The sequence below is a fragment of the Bufo bufo genome, chromosome 11, assembly GCF_905171765.1.
Source record: "Bufo bufo chromosome 11, aBufBuf1.1, whole genome shotgun sequence".
Taxonomy (NCBI): Eukaryota; Metazoa; Chordata; class Amphibia; order Anura; family Bufonidae; genus Bufo; species Bufo bufo.
The window spans coordinates 20,115,635-20,138,205 of NC_053399.1; the positions used below are offsets into that span (position 1 = coordinate 20,115,635).

The 22,571-nt window shown below is 46.4% G+C and overlaps 1 protein-coding gene across 2 annotated transcripts in view; it reads right to left on the minus strand.

Annotated features, from left to right (window-relative positions):
- The window catches only part of RIN3 (Ras and Rab interactor 3), a 45,596-nt gene that overhangs the window by 15,759 nt on the left and 7,266 nt on the right, over positions 1-22,571 (minus strand). The window contains exons 1-4 of one of the 2 annotated variants that reach the window (XM_040410961.1): positions 15,989-16,535; positions 6,227-6,404; positions 3,709-3,823; positions 2,227-2,299 (exon numbers count right to left, since the gene is read on the minus strand). In XM_040410961.1, the coding sequence (XP_040266895.1) occupies positions 2,227-2,299; positions 3,709-3,823; positions 6,227-6,404; positions 15,989-16,092 (470 nt within the window). In that variant the 5' untranslated portion in view covers positions 16,093-16,535. Of the gene's footprint in view, positions 1-2,226; positions 2,300-3,708; positions 3,824-6,226; positions 6,405-15,988; positions 16,536-22,571 lie in introns of those variants that run through there. The other variant, XM_040410962.1, reaches the window with a different exon arrangement.

A 22,571-nucleotide genomic window follows, 5' to 3' on the forward strand; every position in this document is an offset into this window, starting at 1 on the left:
TGGGGAAAAAAGATGGGGGTCTCCGGCCCTGTGTCGATTACCGGGCCCTGAACGACATCACCAAGAAGAATCGGTACCCGCTCCCCCTTGCTGGACAGAGTAAAGGATGCTCGTTTCTTCACCAAGATCGACCTCCGGGGGGCCTACAATCTCATTCGTGTCAAGGAGGGGATGAGTGGAAGACAGCATTCCGCTCACGGTTTGGGCACTACGAGTACCTTGTCATGCCTTTCGGGCTCTGTAACACCCCTGCCACATTTCACACAGTGTGCTGTCCGCATCTTTTGCAGTCCAATTTAAATGAATGGGCCCGCACCCGTTTCACAAAATTGCTGAACAGATGCAGAACTACGAATGTGTGAGTTGCCCGTTCCCCTGAAGACGCCAAAGTATCTGGCGAAACATGTCGGGGCAGTTTTTGATGGAATTTTAGCACAGGAGTGAAGCTTCAGGTTCAGATAAATACAACAACAAGTAGTAGTAGAGATCCATAGAATTAGGGAGAGATAGAGGCTGGAGCAAGCCCGCAGCGACCAGTCTAGAGAGCTACTATTGCAACATTGTGGCAAAAACAGCGCTGTATCCAAGGAGATGAACAAAATGAAGCAACACAACTGATACTTTTAATTCACGTTTTGGTTACTTAGAACAGTTATTTTAATTACATTACAAGTAACAGTTACGTTTTATGACTACAAGTAAGGCAATTTCTAGTCATAAAAGACTATTTGTAAATAATTGACCCTTAATGGAACATTAAAGTTATACTAGGGATGCGGTTTCATTAGAAACACGTAAGCGTCTAACAGGAAATGTGCATTGAAACAATAGTTTATTCTGTGGAATCGAGCGGATGATTTTAATGTTGAATAATGGAAGAATTGCACTCTAAGGAAAAACTATGAGCGACGGGGGTGGGGGTGGGGGTGGGGTAGTCTCATGAACGCCACATGTGATTTGTGCAATACCGGTGAGCCAACCCCATGGTTTATCTATGTATGTGGACAGGGGGAAGTTTCTCAACTACAGTCAGAGGAGAGGCCGAGCTACCCCCAAGCCACAGACTGACAGCGCTAGCGGGTGCATACAATAAGACAAGGAGCGGGCTGCGCTGCCGCTGAGCCTCAAGGTTTTCCTTCCCATAAAAGTAAAACAAAAATGTCCTAAGTGAAGTCCATGCCAAGTCTGCAGCGCCTGGTGCCAAGCACATCACAAGAGGCACCGACAGAAACTAAACCTGTGCTGCCCTAATGTAGTGCAAACACCACAGAAGTGATGGTCAGGCACAGGCTGGATAGAGGACTTCATCTTAAAAGGAGCTCTCCGAGACTTTTAAACGGATGAATTGTCCTCAGGATAGGTAGTCAGTATCTGATCAGTGGACACTGTGACTCCACCAGCAGAATAGTGAGTGCAGCTCTGGAGTATAGTACAGGATGTAACTCAGGATCAGTACAGGATAAGTAATGTAATGTATGTACACAATGACTCCACTAGCAGAATAGTGAGTGCAGCTCTGGAGTATAATACAGGATTACATTACTTAGGGTCCATTCACACGTCCGCAAAATGGGTCCGCATCCGTTCCGCAATTTTGCGGATCCATTCATTTTCAATGGGTCCACAAAAGATGCGGACAGCACTTCAGTTTCGCGGCCCCGCAAAAAAAAGAACATGTCCTATTCTTGTCCTCATCCACGGACAAGAAAAGGCATTTCTATTATAGTGCTGGCCACGTGCAGTCCGCAAAACAGTTACGGACATGTGAATAGACCCTTATCCTTTACTGATCCTAAGTTACATCCTGCACTATACTCCAGAGTACAGGATAAGTAATGTGCACTCCCTATTCTGCTGGTGCAGTCGCTGTGTATGTACATTACATATCCTGTACTGATCCTGAGTTACATCCTGTATTATACTCCAGAGCTGCGCTCCCTATTCTGCTGGTGCAGTCACTGTGTACATACATTACTTATCCTTTACTGATCCCAAGTTACATCCTGCACTATACTTCAGAGCTGCACTCACTATTCTGCTGGTGCAGTCACTGTGTAGATACATTACTTATCCTGTACTGATGCTAAGGTACCTGCTAAATTATTCTTCAGAGCTGCACTCACTATTCTGCTGGTTGTTATTATAAAATGTTTGCGTTCCCTACTTGTGGCTTCATACAGCTACATAGTACTCCGGCCGGTGTATACCTTGCACTGGTTCACTTACCTGCTTACACAGTAGAACGCCACCAGCTTAAATATATCTTTAAACACCAACATGGAGCCCTCCACGTTCACCACTAGGGGGAGACGAGAAGCAGACATGTGAGAAGTGACGGACAGGATGACGTATAATACTCTGCAGACTGACTGATCATTTCATTGCTGCAGTCATTTGTAACATGGACAATCCTATCTGCTGCAATCACTAGTGCCAGTGTACTACAAGTCTCAGCATGCAGGTGATACTATGTAACAGCACACATAAAAAAGGTGCCAAATGACACCCTCAGCTCTGCTAAATCTGTGTAAATGCAATAGTATATGTCATCTGTAACACTGCAGCCGCTCTGGTACACAGGGTGACAGGCGGCCTTGGCGGTATGGTTGGTGGCGGGCAGCCAGTTGATGACACACGCCGCACTCACTTCCCTTATTATGTTTGTCAGAAAGCAGATTACACTTGTGATGGAGAGAACGCACGTAGCACCGCCACCTCCACCCGCGCTCTGTCACACTGTCCTCATGTCAATTTACACAGGCTTAAAGGGGTTGTCCCATAAAACATTCTACATTTTTCAAACCAGCACCTGGATCTGAAAAATTATGTAATTGCATGTAATTAAAAATGTTGTATAGCCAGCGAGTTATTTAATAAAATGTTTCTGTATAGCGCCACCTGCTGTTTGTTATTTTCTCTGTCCATCTTGCTGAGGTGGTCGCACATACTCCGTTCCATCCTTCAACTGCCACCCGCCAGATCTACAGTTAGAGGCTATGATCATTACAGGGAGTGCGCTGCAGCAGAAAGGACCCCCTCCTGAGCTGTGATAGGGGGGAAAGCTGTAGCAGAAAGGACACACCCCTGAGCTCTGGTAGGGAGAGAGCTGCAGCAGAAAGGACCCCCTCCTGAGCTGTGATAAGGAGAGAGCTGCAGCAGAAAGGACACATCCCCTGAGCTGTGATAGGGAGAGAGCTGCAGCAAAAACGACACCCCTCTGAGCTGTGATAAAGAGAAAGATTCAGCAGAAAGGACACATCCCCTGAACTGTGGTAGGGAGAGCTGCAGAAAGGACACATCCCCATGAATTTTCAGCTTGAAATCTACTGTATCTAGCAGAACAATTGGAGCAATAAATGAGGAGATCTCTGGATCCATGTGAGGTGCAGGGCTGGTTCTGGCTTTATTATTGTCATGTTCTACATGTCCTGGGATAAACACTAAGTCCTGTCACATCACAGGCCCTGCCCCCTCTGCAAAAATCTAGGACAACAACATAGACCTGTGTCCTGTAGACTAAACAAAACCCTTAAAGGACTCGTGCACTCTTATGGTACAGGTTCTGCAGCATTCTAATAGACATATTGTCTACATCCATCAGTAAAGCGCTCAGTCTAATGGTCAACTTATGACGACATCATAAGAACAGCAGCACAGAGTATTTTATGCCAGATATTTACCTATATTTGTTAGCACAGTAAAACTTACTTGTTTTCTCCTCTCTAATGTTGTAACGGAGAACGTCGGCCGCTTCTCTACACTCGGAGAGACGGACCCAGAGAACCATACTCTTCACCTCCACATCCCGGGTGACCAAGAAGACCTGCCACATCCAGACACAAGGTTACCAGAGCTTAGTGTATCCAAACTTATCAAGCGCGATACTGTCTGCTGAGCTTCTGTATCTAATCCCGTTATGTGCTATTCTGTATCCTGTGTGATACTGTCTGCTGATCTTCTGTATCCAAGTCCATAATGTGGGATACTGTCTACTGGGCTTCTGTATCTCATCCTATCATGTGTGATATTCTCTACTGAGCCGTTGTATGTAAAATCATCATGTTCGATTCAGTCCTACAACCACACAGCACTACTACTCCATCATGTAATGTCACTGGATTTCATTACACAGTCATCTCCAGGGACGCCGCGCTGCTGCAGTACTTGCACATCTGGACATGGGGGTGTAATACTGTATCATTCCAGAAGGTCTGAGACAATGCAGAGACACCTGCGGACCCCAACAGTGACCCTCACCCTGAGACTATTAAAGAGGCTGTCGGCATGATCAACCCTAATAAACCAGACAGACATACTGCCTGGTAGGACTCCTCATGCTGAATAAAACGATACCTTTCTTTTGTCTGTACAATAATCAGCTGCAGAGATAGCTGCCTTTTTATTCATATGTAAATAAGCAACTTCGAGCACCAGGGGGCTGGGCCCGAATCCTTGGAGCACCGCTTTGTAATACTCCCCTGTGCTGCACACTCCCACCTCCCCTTGATTGACATGGCTAGACATCAGCATGCAGAGGGCAGAGTTGTGTCCTAGCATGTACATATCATATACACTATGTACTATAGCTTTACCACACTGAGATCTACGTAGAAAGCTAATCTACATATTACCGCTGTATTCACAGACACAATATATGATTATAATGACACCAGTAATATGTGTCCGCTTTCTGAGCATAGAAAAACCATTTGTCTCATGTGGAAAAGCTATACTGTAGCTTAGTAATAAATGCTCAGCCTTGTATGTAGAGATCATAAGTTCAAGTCCATGGAGAGACTTAAAAATATTTTTTCACTTTTTTTTTTTTTTGCTGCCTTATTTCACCTGTAATAAAAAGGCTATACTATAATAATAATAATACAACAACAAGAACAACAATAATAATAATAACAACTATATCTAGATTTTTTTTTCTTTCTTAGAAACCTAAAACCTACTGCTGGTTTATTCACAAGCCCAATATATGATTATAAAGAAATCAGCAATGATTCTTTTTTAAAGCACAAAAAACTAAAACATTCTCAATATGATAAGGATATAGGCTTTTATTATAGATTAAATGTGGAAGGAAAAACCTGAAGAAAAATAAAAATCTGTAAAGTGTCTCACAAAATTCAAAACTTATCACTAAGCTATAGCATTACCAGAGAAGGCTTTTATTTTCTGTGTTTAGAAGCTAACACATATTTACTGGTTTCATTATAATCATATATTGTGCCTGGGAATAAAGCAGTAATATGTAGATTAGCTTTCTGAGCAGATCTCAGTGTGGTAAAGCTATAGTACATAGTGTATATGCTATGTAGATTCTAAGTCACAGCTCTGCCCTCGTCATGCTGATGTCTAGCCCAATCAATCAAAAGGAGCTTGGAGTGTGCAGAGCACAGGGGGTGTTACAAAGCAGTGCTCAAAGGATTAAGCCCAGCCCCCTGGTGCTCCAACTTTGCATATGAATAAAACTGCAGATATCTCTGCAGCTATTTAGCATAGAGATGATAGAAAGGTATTGTTTTAATCAGTATGATGATCCTTACCAGGCAGTGGTTTAATAGGGTTGTTCATGCTGACAGAGGCTCTATAAACGGGAAGTACACCTGTTGTGGTGCATCACACATCCATAAGTGGGGCCAGTCCTTAACTTGTTGCTTTCATCGTTAACCCCAGTGTTATACACTTTAAAAAAAAAAAACTTAAAAATTTGTTAAACCTAAAATTTGTTGTCCAAAGATTTTTTATGTATATAATTAGGGACACGGTTAAAAAAATAAAAAATTATACTTATGCCCCGCATACCTCTATTCCAGCACGCTCTGTCCTCCCTGCCGGGCTTTGTTGCTCTGACTGCAGCACTGATATGCTTGTATACTGCTGCAGCCAATCAGTGCACCATATACCGCCAAGATCAGTAATTAGCTGCAGTGGTCATGTGCCGAAGCCAATCTTTGCTTGCCGTCAGTGAATGAAAACATCCTCATTTATATAAAAACCTGGACAGAGCCAATAGTTCACACACAACTGAGGGTTTGTTACAATGTATAAGTGCAAATCCCCAAGAATGAAACACGTTATCTCTCCTGTCGATGACCTGCGATGTGATACATTGTAACAAACTGCACATAATTAAACATCTGTCTATGGAAAAGGCAATCCAATTGTAGCAAAAAATATAGGGCGGTTTTACTCTTGACACCCCGTCACCACTTACCCCAGAAGCCTCCCTGCGGAGTATCTCCACCGCCTGCTGCGCTCCCATACAGAGCTGCAGCCATACCGGGCAGGTTTTTATGAGCCGATCCAGGATGCTGATACCAGAGGACAACAGCTGGCCGTTCAGTAATTGATCCGGGGCACACGTGGGCTCCATGACTCTGACATCTGTAGGACTTAAAGGAACAGCACTATAAATATCATTATTTCGGGTCATGAGACCGGTAATATTCTACAGAATATTCTTTATATCAAACAGTAGTGATGTCAAGAGAGCTGAGCTCATATGTCATTGTATAGGTCTATTCTATTTTACTCAACAAAACCTTTAACTATTCATCCTGAGCTGCCTGGTTCATAAATAGAATGCCAGAACTACAGTAAAGACTGACAAGAGCAAAAGGGATGGAGGGAGAGCTATAGGGCTGTAAATCTAGCAAAGCATTTTATGTGCCATTCAGGGTCACCGGAAAGCTGGGTGATGGCAGATCATTGTCCGACTCAGGTCACTTTTTTTCTGATTTTCTCTTTAAATTTGCAGTAATTTTAGACTATTCTGTCTGATGTCATTTGTCCTGACACATTGTATAACCGCTGCCAGGCCTTCTACATGCCGTCATTGCACCAGGGATCCCACCAGTATGTCATCTGAAAATAATCCCAGTTACACAGCGCCATGAAATGTGTCAGCGATAAAATATAACAGCCGCTGCCGCGTGGAAAGGAAAAGGAAGCGGGATGGATCTCACACAATTTCCAGCAGGTCTGATCCAGTGAACGGCGCCCTGTTCTCTCCTGGAACATCTGTTTTAAAGGAGATACTGTAGAATTTAACATTGTGTTATACTCCAGAGCTGCAGTCATAGCTCTGCTGTCCTTAATTGGAAACATTCACTAAGCTTATGGACAGACACCCTGTATTAGCTGAGCTTCCAATATGTGGTACAGCGACTGATGCAAAGAGGACACTTCCCAGAACGTAAATCACCAGAGCAAGCACTGTGCAGACACCGAACAGGAAAGGAATTGAGGGAGAGCGGATGTCTGAAAGCTGCAGGACAGCTCTGGAGAATAATACAGGGTGTAACGCAGGATCAGTACAGGATAAGAAATGTATGTACACAGTGACTGCACCAGCAGAATAGTGAGTGCAGCTCTGGAGTATAATACAGGGTGTAACGCAGGATCAGTACAGGATAAGAAATGTATGTACACAGTGACTTCACCAGCAGAATAGTGAGTGCAGCTCTGGAGTATAATACAGGGTGTAACGCAGGATCAGTACAGGATAAGAAATGTATGTACACAGTGACTGCACCAGCAGAATAGTGAGTGCAGCTCTGGAGTATAATACAGGGTGTAACGCAGGATCAGTACAGGATAGGTAATGTATGTACACAGTGACTGCACCAGCAGAATAGTGAGTACAGCTCTGGAGTATAATACAGGGTGTAACGCAGGATCAGTACAGGATAAGAAATGTATGTACACAGTGACTGCACCAGCAGAATAGTGAGTGCAGCTCTGGAGTATAATACAGGGTGTAACGCAGGATCAGTAAAGGATAAGTAATATATGTACACAGTGACTGCACCAGCAGAATAGTGAGTGCAGCTCTGGAGTATAATACAGGGTGTCACTCAGGATGAGTACAGGATAAGTAATATATGTACACAGTGACTCCACCAGCAGAATAGTGAGTGCAGCTCTGGAGTATAATACAGGATGTAACTTGGCATGTTTTGAGGACCCTTGAAAAATAATATTTGTGGAACAGATATGGACCCATTCATACAGTCGTGTGAAAAAGCCCTCGGGATAAGTAATGACCTGGGTATTTATCCTCTAAACCGCAGAACTGTTGGCGTCACATATTGAGGAGACCCCATAGTACTTTAGAACAATTTTCAGTGGAAGGGGGCTGCCAATACCAACTGCTGGATAGAAGTGTTAAAAGGGATGGTTTGGTTTTGTTACTAGAGAGGTTTAGGTGGAGAATTAACAGGTCGTTGCATTAAATCCATTCATGTAGCACAGAGATGAGGCACGAGGTGCACCCGGCCTCACCCTTCACATCTCAATCATTTTTCCCCTGATGTCATAGACAATATATTGGAACATGCCAGGATTTCCGCCTCAAGGATATCAGCGTCTCTCCAGCTTTTCCTCCTTATCTGCATCCTGCCGGAGTCTCCCCAGGTCTGAATGGAATGTCGGAGTCTTTCCTGTATAATACACAGCCCCTTCCGTTACAATGTGTCAGACCTTTGAGATCACAGGACTCCAGTTCTGCAACTTTCTAATACACTATGGGGGACATTTATCAAAACTGGTGGAAAGGAAAAAACTTTGGAAGGTGAAAAGTGATTGGTTACCAGTTTTCCTTTCCATCAGTTTTGATAAATCTCCATCTTTGCGGTAGAATTCCTCACTATTTTTTAAATCTCTGCTTGCTGTTATTGAATGGTAATACTTGTTTGTACCCAGACTGAGTACACACCCAATACTGCCAACAACTGAGACTTTGTTACAATTGTGTCCAGTCTGCACAATAAGTAGCTCTGATGGGCACTAGGCGGTTGTGTGCAAAACTGTAGCAGTCACATACCCCAAAAGTATCTTCTCCCCCCGCAAATTATTATATCAGAAGCCGCTTCCTTCCGGCTACCGTCAGATATCAGGAGCAGAACTGTAGGTCAGTACAAGGCAGGAGAGATCAGGCTGCTGTTCTATTATACTACTACTATAGTGCAGAGCTATTCAGACACCACAGGGCGGTATACAGCATTCCTCTTATTCTGCTCTCGCCAAGTCCATCGCTGGTTCAGCAGAATGCGAGTAATGGATTTTGCAGATTGGATTTTTTTTTGTTTAAAGTTCCTCTTATTCCAACCACATTCTCCATCCTCATCTGCAGGGACGTACCAGGCCCTGCCACCACATTTACACTGCAGGCAGCAGAAATATGCAGGGAACATAATGTATCACAGACTCTACAGGAAAGAGTACAGAGGAGCAACTTCTGCCGGGTACCGCATACAGAGGAGCCCCTGCCACCACATAGAGCATGCACTATCCCAAAGACCATACAGAGGAGTATCCCATCAGCCCCCACCATCTCAGACTGTACAGAGGATCTACCATCATCCCCCATAGAATGTGCAAGAGACCTCCACTACCACCACAGATCCTACAGAATCACCACTACCTGCTCTATATGAAGGAGCCACCTCCTCCCGATTGACCGGCACCTCCATACCAATGACCTACAGAGGAGTCAGAACCATCATCCCGTAGACCATACACCAGCATCTCCATCCCGTAGACCTTACAGAGACACCAGCACCTCCATCCTGTAGACCAGGCATGCTCAACCTGCGGCCCTCCAGCTGTTGCAAAACTACAACTCCCAGCATGCCCGAACAGCCTACAGCTATTAGCCTACAGCAGAGCATTGTGGGAGTTGTAGTTTTACAACAGCTGGAGGGCCGCAGGTTGAGCATGCCTGCCGTAGACCATACAGGGCCACCAGGACCTCCATCCCATAGACCATACAGAGGCACCAGCACCTTCATCCTGTAGACCATATAGAGGAGCCCACACCACCATCCAGGGGCATAGCTATAGGGGGTGCAGAGGGCCTGAGGGGGCCCAAAGACCCTTTTGCCGCATAAGAAGACACCTGTATTATAGAAATGCATGCAGGTCAAGTTACACCTCTGACTGGAGGGAAGGGGTTAGGTCAAGAAGAATCTGACATGGGGGGGGGGGGTTGGATGCGGTGCCGAAGGCTATGTGCTTCTCTGCCCCTGGCCACAAATCACTGAGGGAAGGGGGAGCCCCAAGCTAATATCTTGCACCCCTTCGCCTCCATCCCATAGACCATGCAGAGGCACCAGCACCTCCATGCCATAGATAATGTAGAAATGCAGAATTTGGACAGATGTCAGGCCCCTCAGATGCAGCATCATTACATCAGGAAGGTTTGTGCAGGACTTGGGCTGTCGTTCTGCAGCTGCTGACTTGTATGTTAGACCAAGGTTTTGTTGCTGTTTCCTCTGGTTTCTACTACAAACATCAGACGATCGTGTTCTCATATCAGAGGTGTCTGCAGCAAGAAGAAAGATACTTGAGAAATTACCAAAATTAAAACCACACTGGTCTGACCAGCCTAATGTTCCATCCTCATCTGGTTACTGATGTCACAGAGTGATAGTGCACCCAGCGACAGAGAAACAGAAAGTGCTGCAATACAGCAGTGACCCCACCTGTATCTCACTATTCTGCTGGTGCAGTCACTGTGCACATACATTACTTATCCTGTACTGATCCTGAGTTACATCCTATATTATACCCCAGAGCTGCACTCACTATTCTGCTGGTGCAGTCACTGTGTACATACATTACTTATCCTGTACTGATCCTCAGTTACATCCTGTATTATACTCCAGAGCTGCACTCACTATTCTGCTGGTGCAGTCACTGTGTACATACATTACACTACTAATATAATACAGGATGTAACTCCGGATCAGTAATGTCTGTACACAGTGACTGCACCAGCAGAATAGTGAGTGCAGCTCTGGAGTATAATACAGGATGTAACTCAGGATCAGTACAGGATAAGTAATGTCTGTACACAGTGACTGCACCAGCAGAATAGTGAGTGCAGCTCTGGAGTATAATACAGGATGTAACTCAGGATCAGTACAGGATAAGTAATGTATGTACACAGTGACTGCAGCAGCAGAATAGTGAGTGCAGCTCTGGAGTATAATACAGGCTGTAACTCAGGATCAGTACAGGATAAGTAATGTATGTATACAGTGACTGCACCAGCCGGAAACATTTGATATGTGGTCCTGTTAGTGCCTGATGAAGGGCTTATGTTAGCCCGAAACGTTGCAACTTGTGTACCACTGTGCCCGGCTGAAATGATATGAAATAAATAATCACGTATTTTCATCTAAAATTTTTATGATATCCACCAGCAGAATAGAGAGTGCAGCTCTGGAGTATAATACAGGATGCAACTCAGGATCAGTACAGGATAAGTAATGTATGTACACAGTGACTGCACCAGCAGAATATTGAGTGCAGCTCTGGAGTATAATACAGGATATAGCTCAGGATCAGTACAGGATAAGTAATGTATGTACACAGTGACTGCACCAGCAGAATAGTGAGTGCAGCTCTGGAGTATAATACAGGATGTAACTCAGGATCAGTACAGGATAAGTAATGTAATGTATGTATACAGTGACTCCACCAGCAGAATAGTGAGTGCAGCTCTGGAGTATGATACAGGATGTAACGCAGGATCAGTACAGGACAATCTTATTTACAGTCATCTCATCCCCTATAAAATAAATGTGGGGTTACTTTTTCCAGTATCACTGTTCTCAATGCCCTTGGGACCAATGTGATCTGGGCCCTTTTTCATGGGCCCCTTAAAGTGCAACTCTTCATTCCTTACAAAACCCCTCTCTATGGTATATGGATTTTATAAATGATAAGCATAACAAAAGGCTGAGGGCAAATAGGGCATCCTCTGCAGACCTCAGGGCAGCAGCGCCCCTACTGGCCACTAATCATTATGACAATTATCATGATTTCAGCAGGTAGATGCTGTATATAGAAATATCCCTTATTATTTTCTGTAAGGTTTTTCAGCCCTATAGAAATTCCTGGACTACAGGTAACGCACTGCAGGGGTTGGTGCTGGGACATGTTACAGGATGTCAATGCTTTGCTTCCCCCTTATTTTTAGGGCAGCCCCCGGATTCATCCTCCATGATGCCAGCAGCTTCCTGCGTACGAGAGGTTTATACCAAGAATGAAAACCGGTAAATTCAGTTCACTTGTTACAGGAAATGCAGAGCTCACTGTGTATACTGTGCAGTGGAAACGAGTGACCCAGGAACTGTAGAGGTGAAGCCACGTGGCGGTATTATTAGCTTCTGCGGTAAGCAGGTTGTGCTCAATGCAGTCTCCTTACAGAAAGATAATTTCCTATTCTATGAACCATCAGTGTCAATAGGCGGGTCTTCCTACTAGGACCCCGCCTGAGGCTTAAAACCCCTATAGACCCAAGAATGTTGTCAGCTGAGGGTTTGTTACAATTGTATCCAGTCCAGAGATTCCTCTTTGCACTAGACATAGTAGAAATCTCTTTCCTGTATGGATAGTTTGTTACAGGCCCGATGCAAATGCTGCAACTGTGTGTCCATCACATGACCGCAACAGGCTTTTAGAATAGCTCTGCACTGAATGACAGCAAGCAGAGATCTTGAAAAGCTTTAAGAATGGATACAGAAAGCAAATAAATAAACATCAAATTCGAAAAGGATTCTGATGAATGGGGTCATTCATTTACAGGATAGCTGATAAATGTATGATCGCTGGGGGTCCGGCCACTTGAACCTCCGCTGATCGTGAGCATGGGGGTCCCCGGGTCTCCTGAATGGAGTAGTCGTACACATACATAACCACCACTTCATTTTCTTTCTACAGGAGTGACGGAGACGGCAAACGTCTGGACTCGGCAGCCTCATAGCCTGTGAATAGAGCGGAGGTCACACAGGCGCGGTACTGCCCCATTCACACAGAGGTCAGACCCCCAGCAATCATACATTTATCACCTATCCTGTGGGATAGGCAAGAGAGGTGACTGGGCCAACCCCTTTAATTTGCAAAAACTGGAATACACACTTAAAGGGTTGGCTCATCTGGGACATTGATGGCGCAGCCATTTAGAGAACAGGGCCCCCCGAAGTGAAGAAAACCATACCGCGCATGCTCTCCATGCACTGACGAGGAAGCAGACTCAGCCATTATCAGAAGTCCCATAGCGGTGCATGGAGAGTGCACTGCGCAAGCGCAGCCACCCTTCCGTTCACTGCTACCGGACTGATGGAAATAGCCGATCCAGCGCTCCATAGACAGTGACTGCTCTCTGTTCACATCAGGAGTCCTGTTCTGGAAATAGGAGAGTCTGGGACCCGCACCGGTCTCGCACTGGTGGCGTATCCCGCGCTTCCACACTATAGGAAAAAGCGTCAGACTCTCTTGTGGCCAGGACTGCGGCAGTGCACACAGGCACGCATGCGCAGAAGCTCCCATCCCGGCCACCTCGTATCTGCGCCGCAGCGGTGATCGTAACCCCTGGATACAAGCAGTGTATAATGTGATGGAAAAATGAATCCAGCCAGCAAAGGAAGCAATATGGACAATCACAATACATTAGTAAGTGCCTGGTATTATGTTTCTCTACATGATTAATGCCGTTGCTGCAGTGAGACAATTAGCAAGAGATGTCCAACACACAAAGCATAATAAAATATTAAAGGGTTCCTCCGATTTTTAATTAAACAAGAGCTGCATGTGCTCATACTATGAAATACCTGCCAAGAACACATTTGGTCTCTTAGAACCCTTACAGTTCTGGAATGTATTGGATAACACAGAGCATTATGTCAGTGTCATCTAAAACATTCCAGAACTGTAAGGGTTACAAAGCATCATCAATCAATATAATGCTATGTAACCCCGGCAGTGCTGGAAGTTCAGGCCGGATGCCTCGCTGAGAGTCCGCAGCGTGACACGCGCTCTCCTGAAAGGGGCCTTATAGTCTATGGGTCTGTGAAAATCACGGATGCCATCCGCGTTTCATGGATCATTAGGAAGCGATGCTTTGAAAATTATCTTTCAGCTGTGCAGGGTCAGTGAAACACGGAGGACACACGGACCCAACATGGATCCATCACTGACCACCTGAATCAATGAGGCTTTAGGCCTCATTCACATTTCCATGTCAGGGTCACGTCTGAAAAAAAGCGCATGCGTTTCACCCGTGAAGAATCCGTGGTTGGTCCGTTTTTACCATCAGTGTGTCATCCATAATTCACTGACGTTGCTCAGCTGAAAGTTAATTTCCAAAGAATCTCCTATTAGTCTTCAGTGAAAAACAGGCGCAACACGGATGCGTGTCAGTGATTTTCACGGATCCATAGACTTCAATGGGCATCCTTGGTCCGCATCACGGATCAAAGTAGTGCATATCCCCGTGATTTTTTTTACTGACCCACGGTCAGTAAAAAATAAAAAATACTGAAATGTGAACAGACACATTTAAATCAATGGGTACGTATGCTGTCAGTGAAAAACGGAAATGTGAACGAGGCCTTAGGCCTTTTTCACACAAATGTTTTTTTTTTCCCCGTTTACGTTCCATTTTTGGCATTCCGTATACGAAACCATTCATTTCAATGGATCCGCAGAAAAAAAAAAACAGAAGGTACTCCGCATGCATTCCATTTCCGTATTTCCATTCAAAGATAGAACATGTCCTATTAATTGTCCGCATAACGGACAAGGATAGTACTGTTCTATTAGGGGCCAGCTGTTCCGTTCCGCAAAAATACAGCAAATTACGTACGGTCGTGTGCAAGAGGCCTTATACTCTGAGGCTGCTCTAATTATACCAGCCATTACAAAGCTTAAAAGGGCTCTCCGAGCTTTTAATATTGATGACCTATCCTCAGGATAGGTCATCAATATCAGATCGGCGGGGGGGAGGGGGTCCCCAGCCGATCTCAATATCAGATCGGCGGGGGGGTCCCCAGCCGATCAGCTGTTTGAAGAGGAGGCGCGCGCCGTGCCACCGCTGCCTCCTCTTCACTGTTTACCTTCTCGCCGTCGCCTCTGCAGCGGTGAGCAGGTGTAATTACACCCAAGCCGTCCTATTAATTTCACAAGTGTATGGGAATAATCCGTCCCATTGAAATGAATGGGACGGCTTGGGTGTAATTACACCTGCTCACCGCTGCAGAGGCGACGGCGAGAAGGTAAACCGTGAAGAGGAGGCAGCGCTGGCACGGCGCGCGCCTCCTCTTCAAACAACTGATCGGCGGGGGTGCCGGGTGTCGGACCCCCCGCCGATCTGATATTGATGACCTATCCTGATGATAGGTCATCAATAGTGTTGAGCGAACTTGTGTTTTACGTTCTGCGTCCAAAGTTCGGGTTATCGAAGAATCCCGTTATGGATTCCGCTACCACGGACCATAACGGAATTCTTAACGCGATTCTTCGATAACCCGAACTTTGGACGCAGAACTTAAAAAACACAAGTTCGCTCAACACTAGTCATCAATATTAAAAACCCGGAAAACCCCTTTAAGAATTTGTCTAGACTGGATACATTTGTAGCAAACCTGACATACTGTAAACAACCTGGACTCCAGACTGATACATTGTAACAAACTAATCAGGAAAGAGCTGTGTTGAGCTCACAGAGCCTGGTCTCCAACAGATCCTTGCTGCACTTGGTCAGGACAAGTTTGTCAACCACTGTTTGTATTTACTGGCAGCAAGCAGAGATCCTGATAATGATAAACAATGGAAACAACTCCTTAAGCTACATGCACACGGCCGTATTCGTTTTGCGGTCCGCCATCCGTTTTTTTTTTTTGCGGATCCATTGTAACAATGCCTAAAACGGACAGGAATAGGACACGTTCTATTTTTTTTGCGGGGCTACGGAATGGACATACGGATGCGGACGGCACACCGTGTGCTATCTGCATTTTTTGCGGACCCATTTAAATGAATGGGTCCGCCTCCTATCTGCAAAAAAAACCCTGAACGGACACGGAAACAAAATACGTTTGTGTACATGAGGCCTTTTATGCCGAGGCTGACAGGTGACGGATTAGTGGAGGAGCAGCTCTACCATGCAGGAGCATTGCAGTTACGTTACCTCTTCAGGCCCCTGGCGGCCGCCCTTGACCCTCGGCGGCCGGTGCCTGTCCTCCGGGCCCGTCCTGAAGAGCCCTGTTCCCATCTCGGCCTCTCGCCCTCCATACAGCAGCAGGTTCCTCTGGATGGGCAGAGCTGCAGGACAAGCTGAGATGTGTTCAGGGTGGAGCGGGTGTGTCCTGCAGCAGGAACATTCCTCCACTGCCGAGCTGCAAATTCCAGATATATCTCGGGGAATCTTACTGCTCGCTCCAAAAGAAGAAATGCTAGGGATTTCTAGGAACATTCTGCGTCCCCCAGTACCCTGTGGCCCCAGAAGACCGCACATGGATCAGTCTGTGATTACTACACATATACCTGTGGCTCTCCAGCTGCTGCAAAACTACAACCCTCAGCATGTCCCAACAGACAAAGACTGCGTTCCATTATCCGTGTGCAAACCCAGCGTGGATCCTGATGAGGGACCGCTGTAAAAGGTTCCTGCCACCAAATAATAGGATAGCTTTACCATTGCTCACTAGTTTCAAGATCTCTGCTAGCTGTCAGGAATGGGATTTTTCTTATTTCTATCCAGAAGCGAAACCTGAGTGCAAGCCCTAAATCAGGGATCAGCAACCTCCGGCACTCCTGCTGTGGGGAAACTACGACTCCCAGCATGCACACTTGCTTGTCTGTTCTCTGAACTTCCATAGAAGTGAATGGAGCCTGCTGGGAGTTGTAGTTTCACTACAGTTGGAGTGCCAGAGTTTGCTGACCTCCCGATTGTATCCACAATTTTGCAGGTCTAATGGACTTTGTGTTCAAATCCACACCTTTTTAAGAATCTTTAGAATCTGTTACAATGTATCAGTCCAGGCTGCTCACCGAAGATGGTGTAGACCGGATACAACTGTAGCAAACCCTCAGCTAGAACTGTAGTCTGGGTAACCTTCCCTGAGCATGACAGGCTGGCGCTTGCTACATGTGAACAGACCCTTACCTGTACTGACACATTGCAGCAAACCATCAGAACAGGAGAGCAGTTTGTGCTGCAACCGTTTTTCAGCTCAAAATGGGTTATTATCTATACTAGCGGTCATCAACCTCCAGCTGTGCTGAAACTATAACTCCCAGCATGCTTCATTCATTAGTATGGAAGTTAGGAGACCAGCCAAGCAAGTGTGACTGCTGGGAGTCGTAGTTTCCCCTCAGCAGGAATGCTGATCCCTGATCTAGACTAAATCCAATTGTAACAAACACCCAGTTGTAAGAAATATTAGGTTTATGTAGGTCCTTGGATGTAAACAAGAATGTTACCATTCACTGACAGCAAGCAGACATGTTGAAAACGGCAATGAATTGAAAAGCAAAGTCTATTAGAAAGTTGCGGAACATTTTATGATACAATGTTTCAGCTGTACCTGGGCCCCCACCTACCACTTATAATACTGGTATATGGTCTTTAGGGCCCCCAGGCTCTAGGGTCAGGGCAAGGATTTTTGCACACACAAGCGAAGCTACATTTTGGCGCCCCCACCACAACTCGGTGGGGGTGATGTAAAAAGGAGGGTGTGATGTGACATGGAGGGGGATGAGAAATGTGACATGGAGGGGGGATGAGAAATGTGACATGGAGGGGGATGAGAAATGTGACATGGAGGGGGGATGAGAAATGTGACATGGAGGGGGGATGAGAAATGTGACATGGAGGGGGGATGAGAAATGTGACATGGAGGGGGGATGAGAAATGTGACATGGAGGGGGGATGAGAAATGTGACATGGAGGGGGGATGAGAAATGTGACATGGAGGGGGGATGAGAAATGTGACATGGAGGGGGGATGAGAAATGTGACATGGAGGGGGGATGAGAAATGTGACATGGAGGGGGGATGAGAAATGTGACATGGAGGGGGGGGATGAGAAATGTGACATGGAGGGGGGGGGATGAGAAATGTGACATGGAGGGGGGGGATGAGAAATGTGACATGGAGGGGGGATGAGAAATGTGACATGGAGGGGGGATGAGAAATGTGACATGGAGGGGGGGATGAGAAATGTGACATGGAGGGGGGATGAGAAATGTGACATGGAGGGGGGATGAGAAATGTGACATGGAGGGGGGATGAGAAATGTGACATGGAGGGGGGATGAGAAATGTGACATGGAGGGGGGATGAGAAATGTGACATGGAGGGGGGATGAGAAATGTGACATGGAGGGGGGATGAGAAATGTGACATGGAGGGGGGATGAGAAATGTGACATGGAGGGGGGATGAGAAATGTGACATGGAGGGGGGATGAGAAATGTGACATGGAGGGGGGATGAGAAATGTGACATGGAGGGGGGATGAGAAATGTGACATGGAGGGGGGATGAGAAATGTGACATGGAGGGGGGATGAGAAATGTGACATGGAGGGGGGATGAGAAATGTGACATGGAGGGGGGATGAGAAATGTGACATGGAGGGGGGATGAGAAATGTGACATGGAGGGGGGATGAGAAATGTGACATGGAGGGGGGGGATGAGAAATTGACATGGAGGGGGGGGGATGAGAAATTGACATGGAGGGGGGGGGGGATGAGAAATTGACATGGGGGGGATGAGAAATGTGACATGGAGAGGGATGAGAAATGTGACATGGAGGGGGGAGAAATGTGATATTTCTCCCCCTCCATGTCACATTTCTCCCCCTCCATGTCACATCACCCCCTGCTTTTGAAATCACCCCTTTATGTCACATTTCTTCCCCCCATGGCACATATTTTCCCCCCATGTCACATCTACCCCCGCCCCCCTCTGTTAATGTTGTGTAAAAATAAACATTATGCTCACCTGGCCCTGGTCCCGTCTGCAGCAGCAGCAGCTCCCCTTCTCCTCTGTGTCCTGGTATCTTCTCTCTGTGCTCCCGACAAGACTTTGAGGACCTTTACCACTCAGCCAATCAGTGGCTGCAGCTGTGTCACGTGTCAGACCAGTGATTGGCTCAGTGGGAAATCACTGCCCTGACACGTGACACAGCTGCGGCCACTGACTGGCAGAGTGGGAAAGGTCCTTAAACAACAACAGCGCCCTAAGGCAGCCGCTTGGTCTGCCTTATTATAGCACCGGGCCTGTCTAGGGCCCAGATGTGTCTGCTACCTCTGCACCCCCTATGTTCTTGTCTGCACATACCAGGACAAGCTGCGTTGGAATGAACAATCTTTGGCCTCCGGCCCCAGGGAGATTTATCCGAGACTGGAAGACTCCACGACTGCCAGGGTTTCCGTTCATTGACTGCACTGAGATCATCCACAGGCCACAGAGAGCTGCAGACCTGCTTCTGTGTTCCAGAACAGGAAGGAAAAAGCTGCCTGAAGCCCGGCTTCTGCTCAATCATCTACAGGGGGTCGAGGGACTCAAATATCTCTATATCTGCCACATACAGCAGTCCCATGTAAACAGTACTAAATTCATGCCTACTGCAAAGTTCTGCAACATTTTAATAGACTGGGTTTCATTTCCTCACCATTTTCAATATCTCCACTTGCAATCAGTGAATGGAAACACTGCTGTTTACATCCAGAGGCTAAAAACCTGTCCTGACTTAGTTCTGCTAACACAGCTGAAGGTTTGTTACACTGTAGACAATCCTCCACGAGGAAATATGGCATCATCACTTCCTCTCTCTGAGCTCCCAAGTTTTCTATACTGATACATTGTAACAAACTGCTCAGATGAGTGAGCAGGACTAGGACAAGGCAGGATCTCAACCTCTTAAAGGGGTTTTTGAGATAGGTCATCAGGATCGGATTGGCGGGGGTCCGACTCCCAGCACCCCCACCGATCAGCTGTTTGAAGACTTTGGTGATCCGGCCTCTTGCTTTGTCACGTCACCGGTTACGTGGCCTAGGGCTGCAATACCAAGCATGGCCACTATCCAACGGACGGCGCTGCAGCAGCCTCTTCAAACAGCTAATTGGCAGGGGGTGGGAGTCGGACCCCCGTTATCAGATATTGACGACCTAATCCTGAGGATAGGCCATCAGTATCAAACACACGGAAAACCCCCTTTAATGTAATGTAAAGAAGAATGTTTCCATTCATTAACAGCATGCAGAGGTCTTGGAAATGGAAAGGAATTGATACAAAGTTGCAGCACAGCTATGATCTTCGCTTGGTCATAAATGTATGGACCCATCTTCTCCCCATTTATTATGCAGTCGGAAGCTATTGCTCTCTGTTATCAGTCATAGACTAGGGAAGGGTGAATATCAGCCATCGCTCCCTGTTATCAGCCATTTCAGGCTGGGGAGTGACATTTACTTAAAGTGGCCCTGGGGGGGAAAAAAAAATCTAAAAAGTGGCCCTATGTTGTAGACCAGCAATACCGTAGTGTATCACAAAATACCGCCCTATCCCCATACTAAGGACAGTGATGCAGTTGAATTCAAGAGGGACCTGTGGCTGCTGGCCATAATAAGTGCTTGGATGCCCCCCTGGGCATTGGCCCACTGGTAAATTTCCCTGTAGGGCCTCTGGCCAATCCGCCCTTGGCACACTTTATGGGAGTATTCCAGGATTTTACTATTGATGGCCTATCCTCAGGAAAGGTCATCAATATCTGATCAGCGGGGGTCCGATGCCCGAAACCCCCTCCGACCAGCTGTTCTACTGGAACTCCAGCACAATCCACTGTGTAGTCGACAGAGCTGGGGTTACTGCACCTACCCCCCACTGAAGTGAATGGGAGCAGCGCTGCAGTTACCAGCTCCGTCCACTACACAGTGGATGGCGCTGTACTTCTCAAACATACTGTGGAGCAAGGGGGGCCCCTCGCCGATCTGAAACTGGGGGATAGGCCTTTCTGGAATACCCCTTTAAGGTTAGAGTTCCCTTTTAAATAAACAGGAGAAGGGAAGACAACCACATACATCTGCAAATCTACAAGAGCATAAAAAGCTGAAAATACTTCATCAGGAGCTGAAAATATTCTACAGGAAGTGACAAGGTGAGAAATTGTATAAATGATGATTGCAATCTATTGCTTAGAGCCTTAGACAACCAAAATATACAAATAGGAGCTCGTTCACACCAAATATGGACTCCTAAGTATACCTGGTGCTACAAGAAGGCCGCTGTACCCCAGAGCCCATCGAAAGGAGCAATAAAAACAGTTAGCAATCAAGGTGTAATAATATTATTAAAAACATATAAAAAAGGAGCAAAATAAAATAAATGTTGGACAATCCCAAATAACACATATTATGAAACATCTAAGAAATACATTGTATACAGTGGAGTCTGTTGTGACATTATGTATTGAGACAGCATTCATAGAGAGCAAACGTCCACGTGCCTTTTCCGATTTCTTAGAGGCCTCAGAATGTGTGGTATTTGGATCGGTCAACTTTAAAAAAAAAAAATCCTTTTTATATAATTTGAAAGGGGTTGTCCCGCGAAAAAAAAATATTCTACAGCACCTGGATCTGAACACTTTTGTAATTACATGGAATTAAAAATTTTGCAAAGCCACTGAGTTATTCAATAAAATGTATATGTATAGCGCCACCTGCTGTTTGTTTTTTTCTTATTTTTTTGTCCTGCTCACTGAGATGGCCGCACATGCTCAGTTTCATCTTCCAACTGCCCCCTGAGCTGCGATAGGGAGAGCACGGACACGCCCCCTGAGCTGCGATAGGGAGAGCACGGACACGCCCCCTGAGCTGCGATAGGGAGAGCACGGACACGCCCCCTGAGCTGCGATAGGGAGAGCACGGACACGCCCCCTGAGCTGCGATAGGGAGAGCACGGACACGCCCCCTGAGCTGTCAGCTTGATATAAATCTAGCAGAGCAATGAATGGGGAGATCCCTGGATTCATATGAGATACATGGATGAGACTGTCATGTACTATACTAGGGTTGTCCCGATACCACTTTTTTAGGACCGAGTACAAGTACCGATACTTTTTTTCAAGTAGTCACCGATACCGAATACCGATACTTTTTTTTAAATGTCATGTGACCGTTTTGGGGGATCTGTGGATCTGTGGATGACGCACTGTCATGTGGGGGACCTGTGGATGGCACTGTTATGGGGGATCCGTGGATGGCACTGTTATGGGGGATCCGTGGATGGCACTGTTATGGGGGATCCGTGGATGGCACTGTTATGGGGGATCCGTGGATGGCACTGTTATGGGGGATCCGTGGATGGCACTGTTATGGGGGATCCGTGGATGGCACTGTTATGGGGGATCCGTGGATGGCACTGTTATGGGGGATCCGTGGATGGCACTGTTATGGGGGATCCGTGGATGGCACTGTTATGGGGGATCCGTGGATGGCACTGTTATGGGGGATCCGTGGATGGCACTGTTATGGGGGATCCGTGGATGGCACTGTTATGGGGGATCCGTGGATGGCACTGTTATGGGGGATCCGTGGATGGCACTGTTATGGGGGATCCGTGGATGGCACTGTTATGGGGGATCCGTGGATGGCACTGTTATGGGGGATCCGTGGATGGCACTGTTATGGGGGATCCGTGGATGGCACTGTTATGGGGGATCCGTGGATGGCACTGTTATGGGGGATCCGTGGATGGCACTGTTATGGGGGAT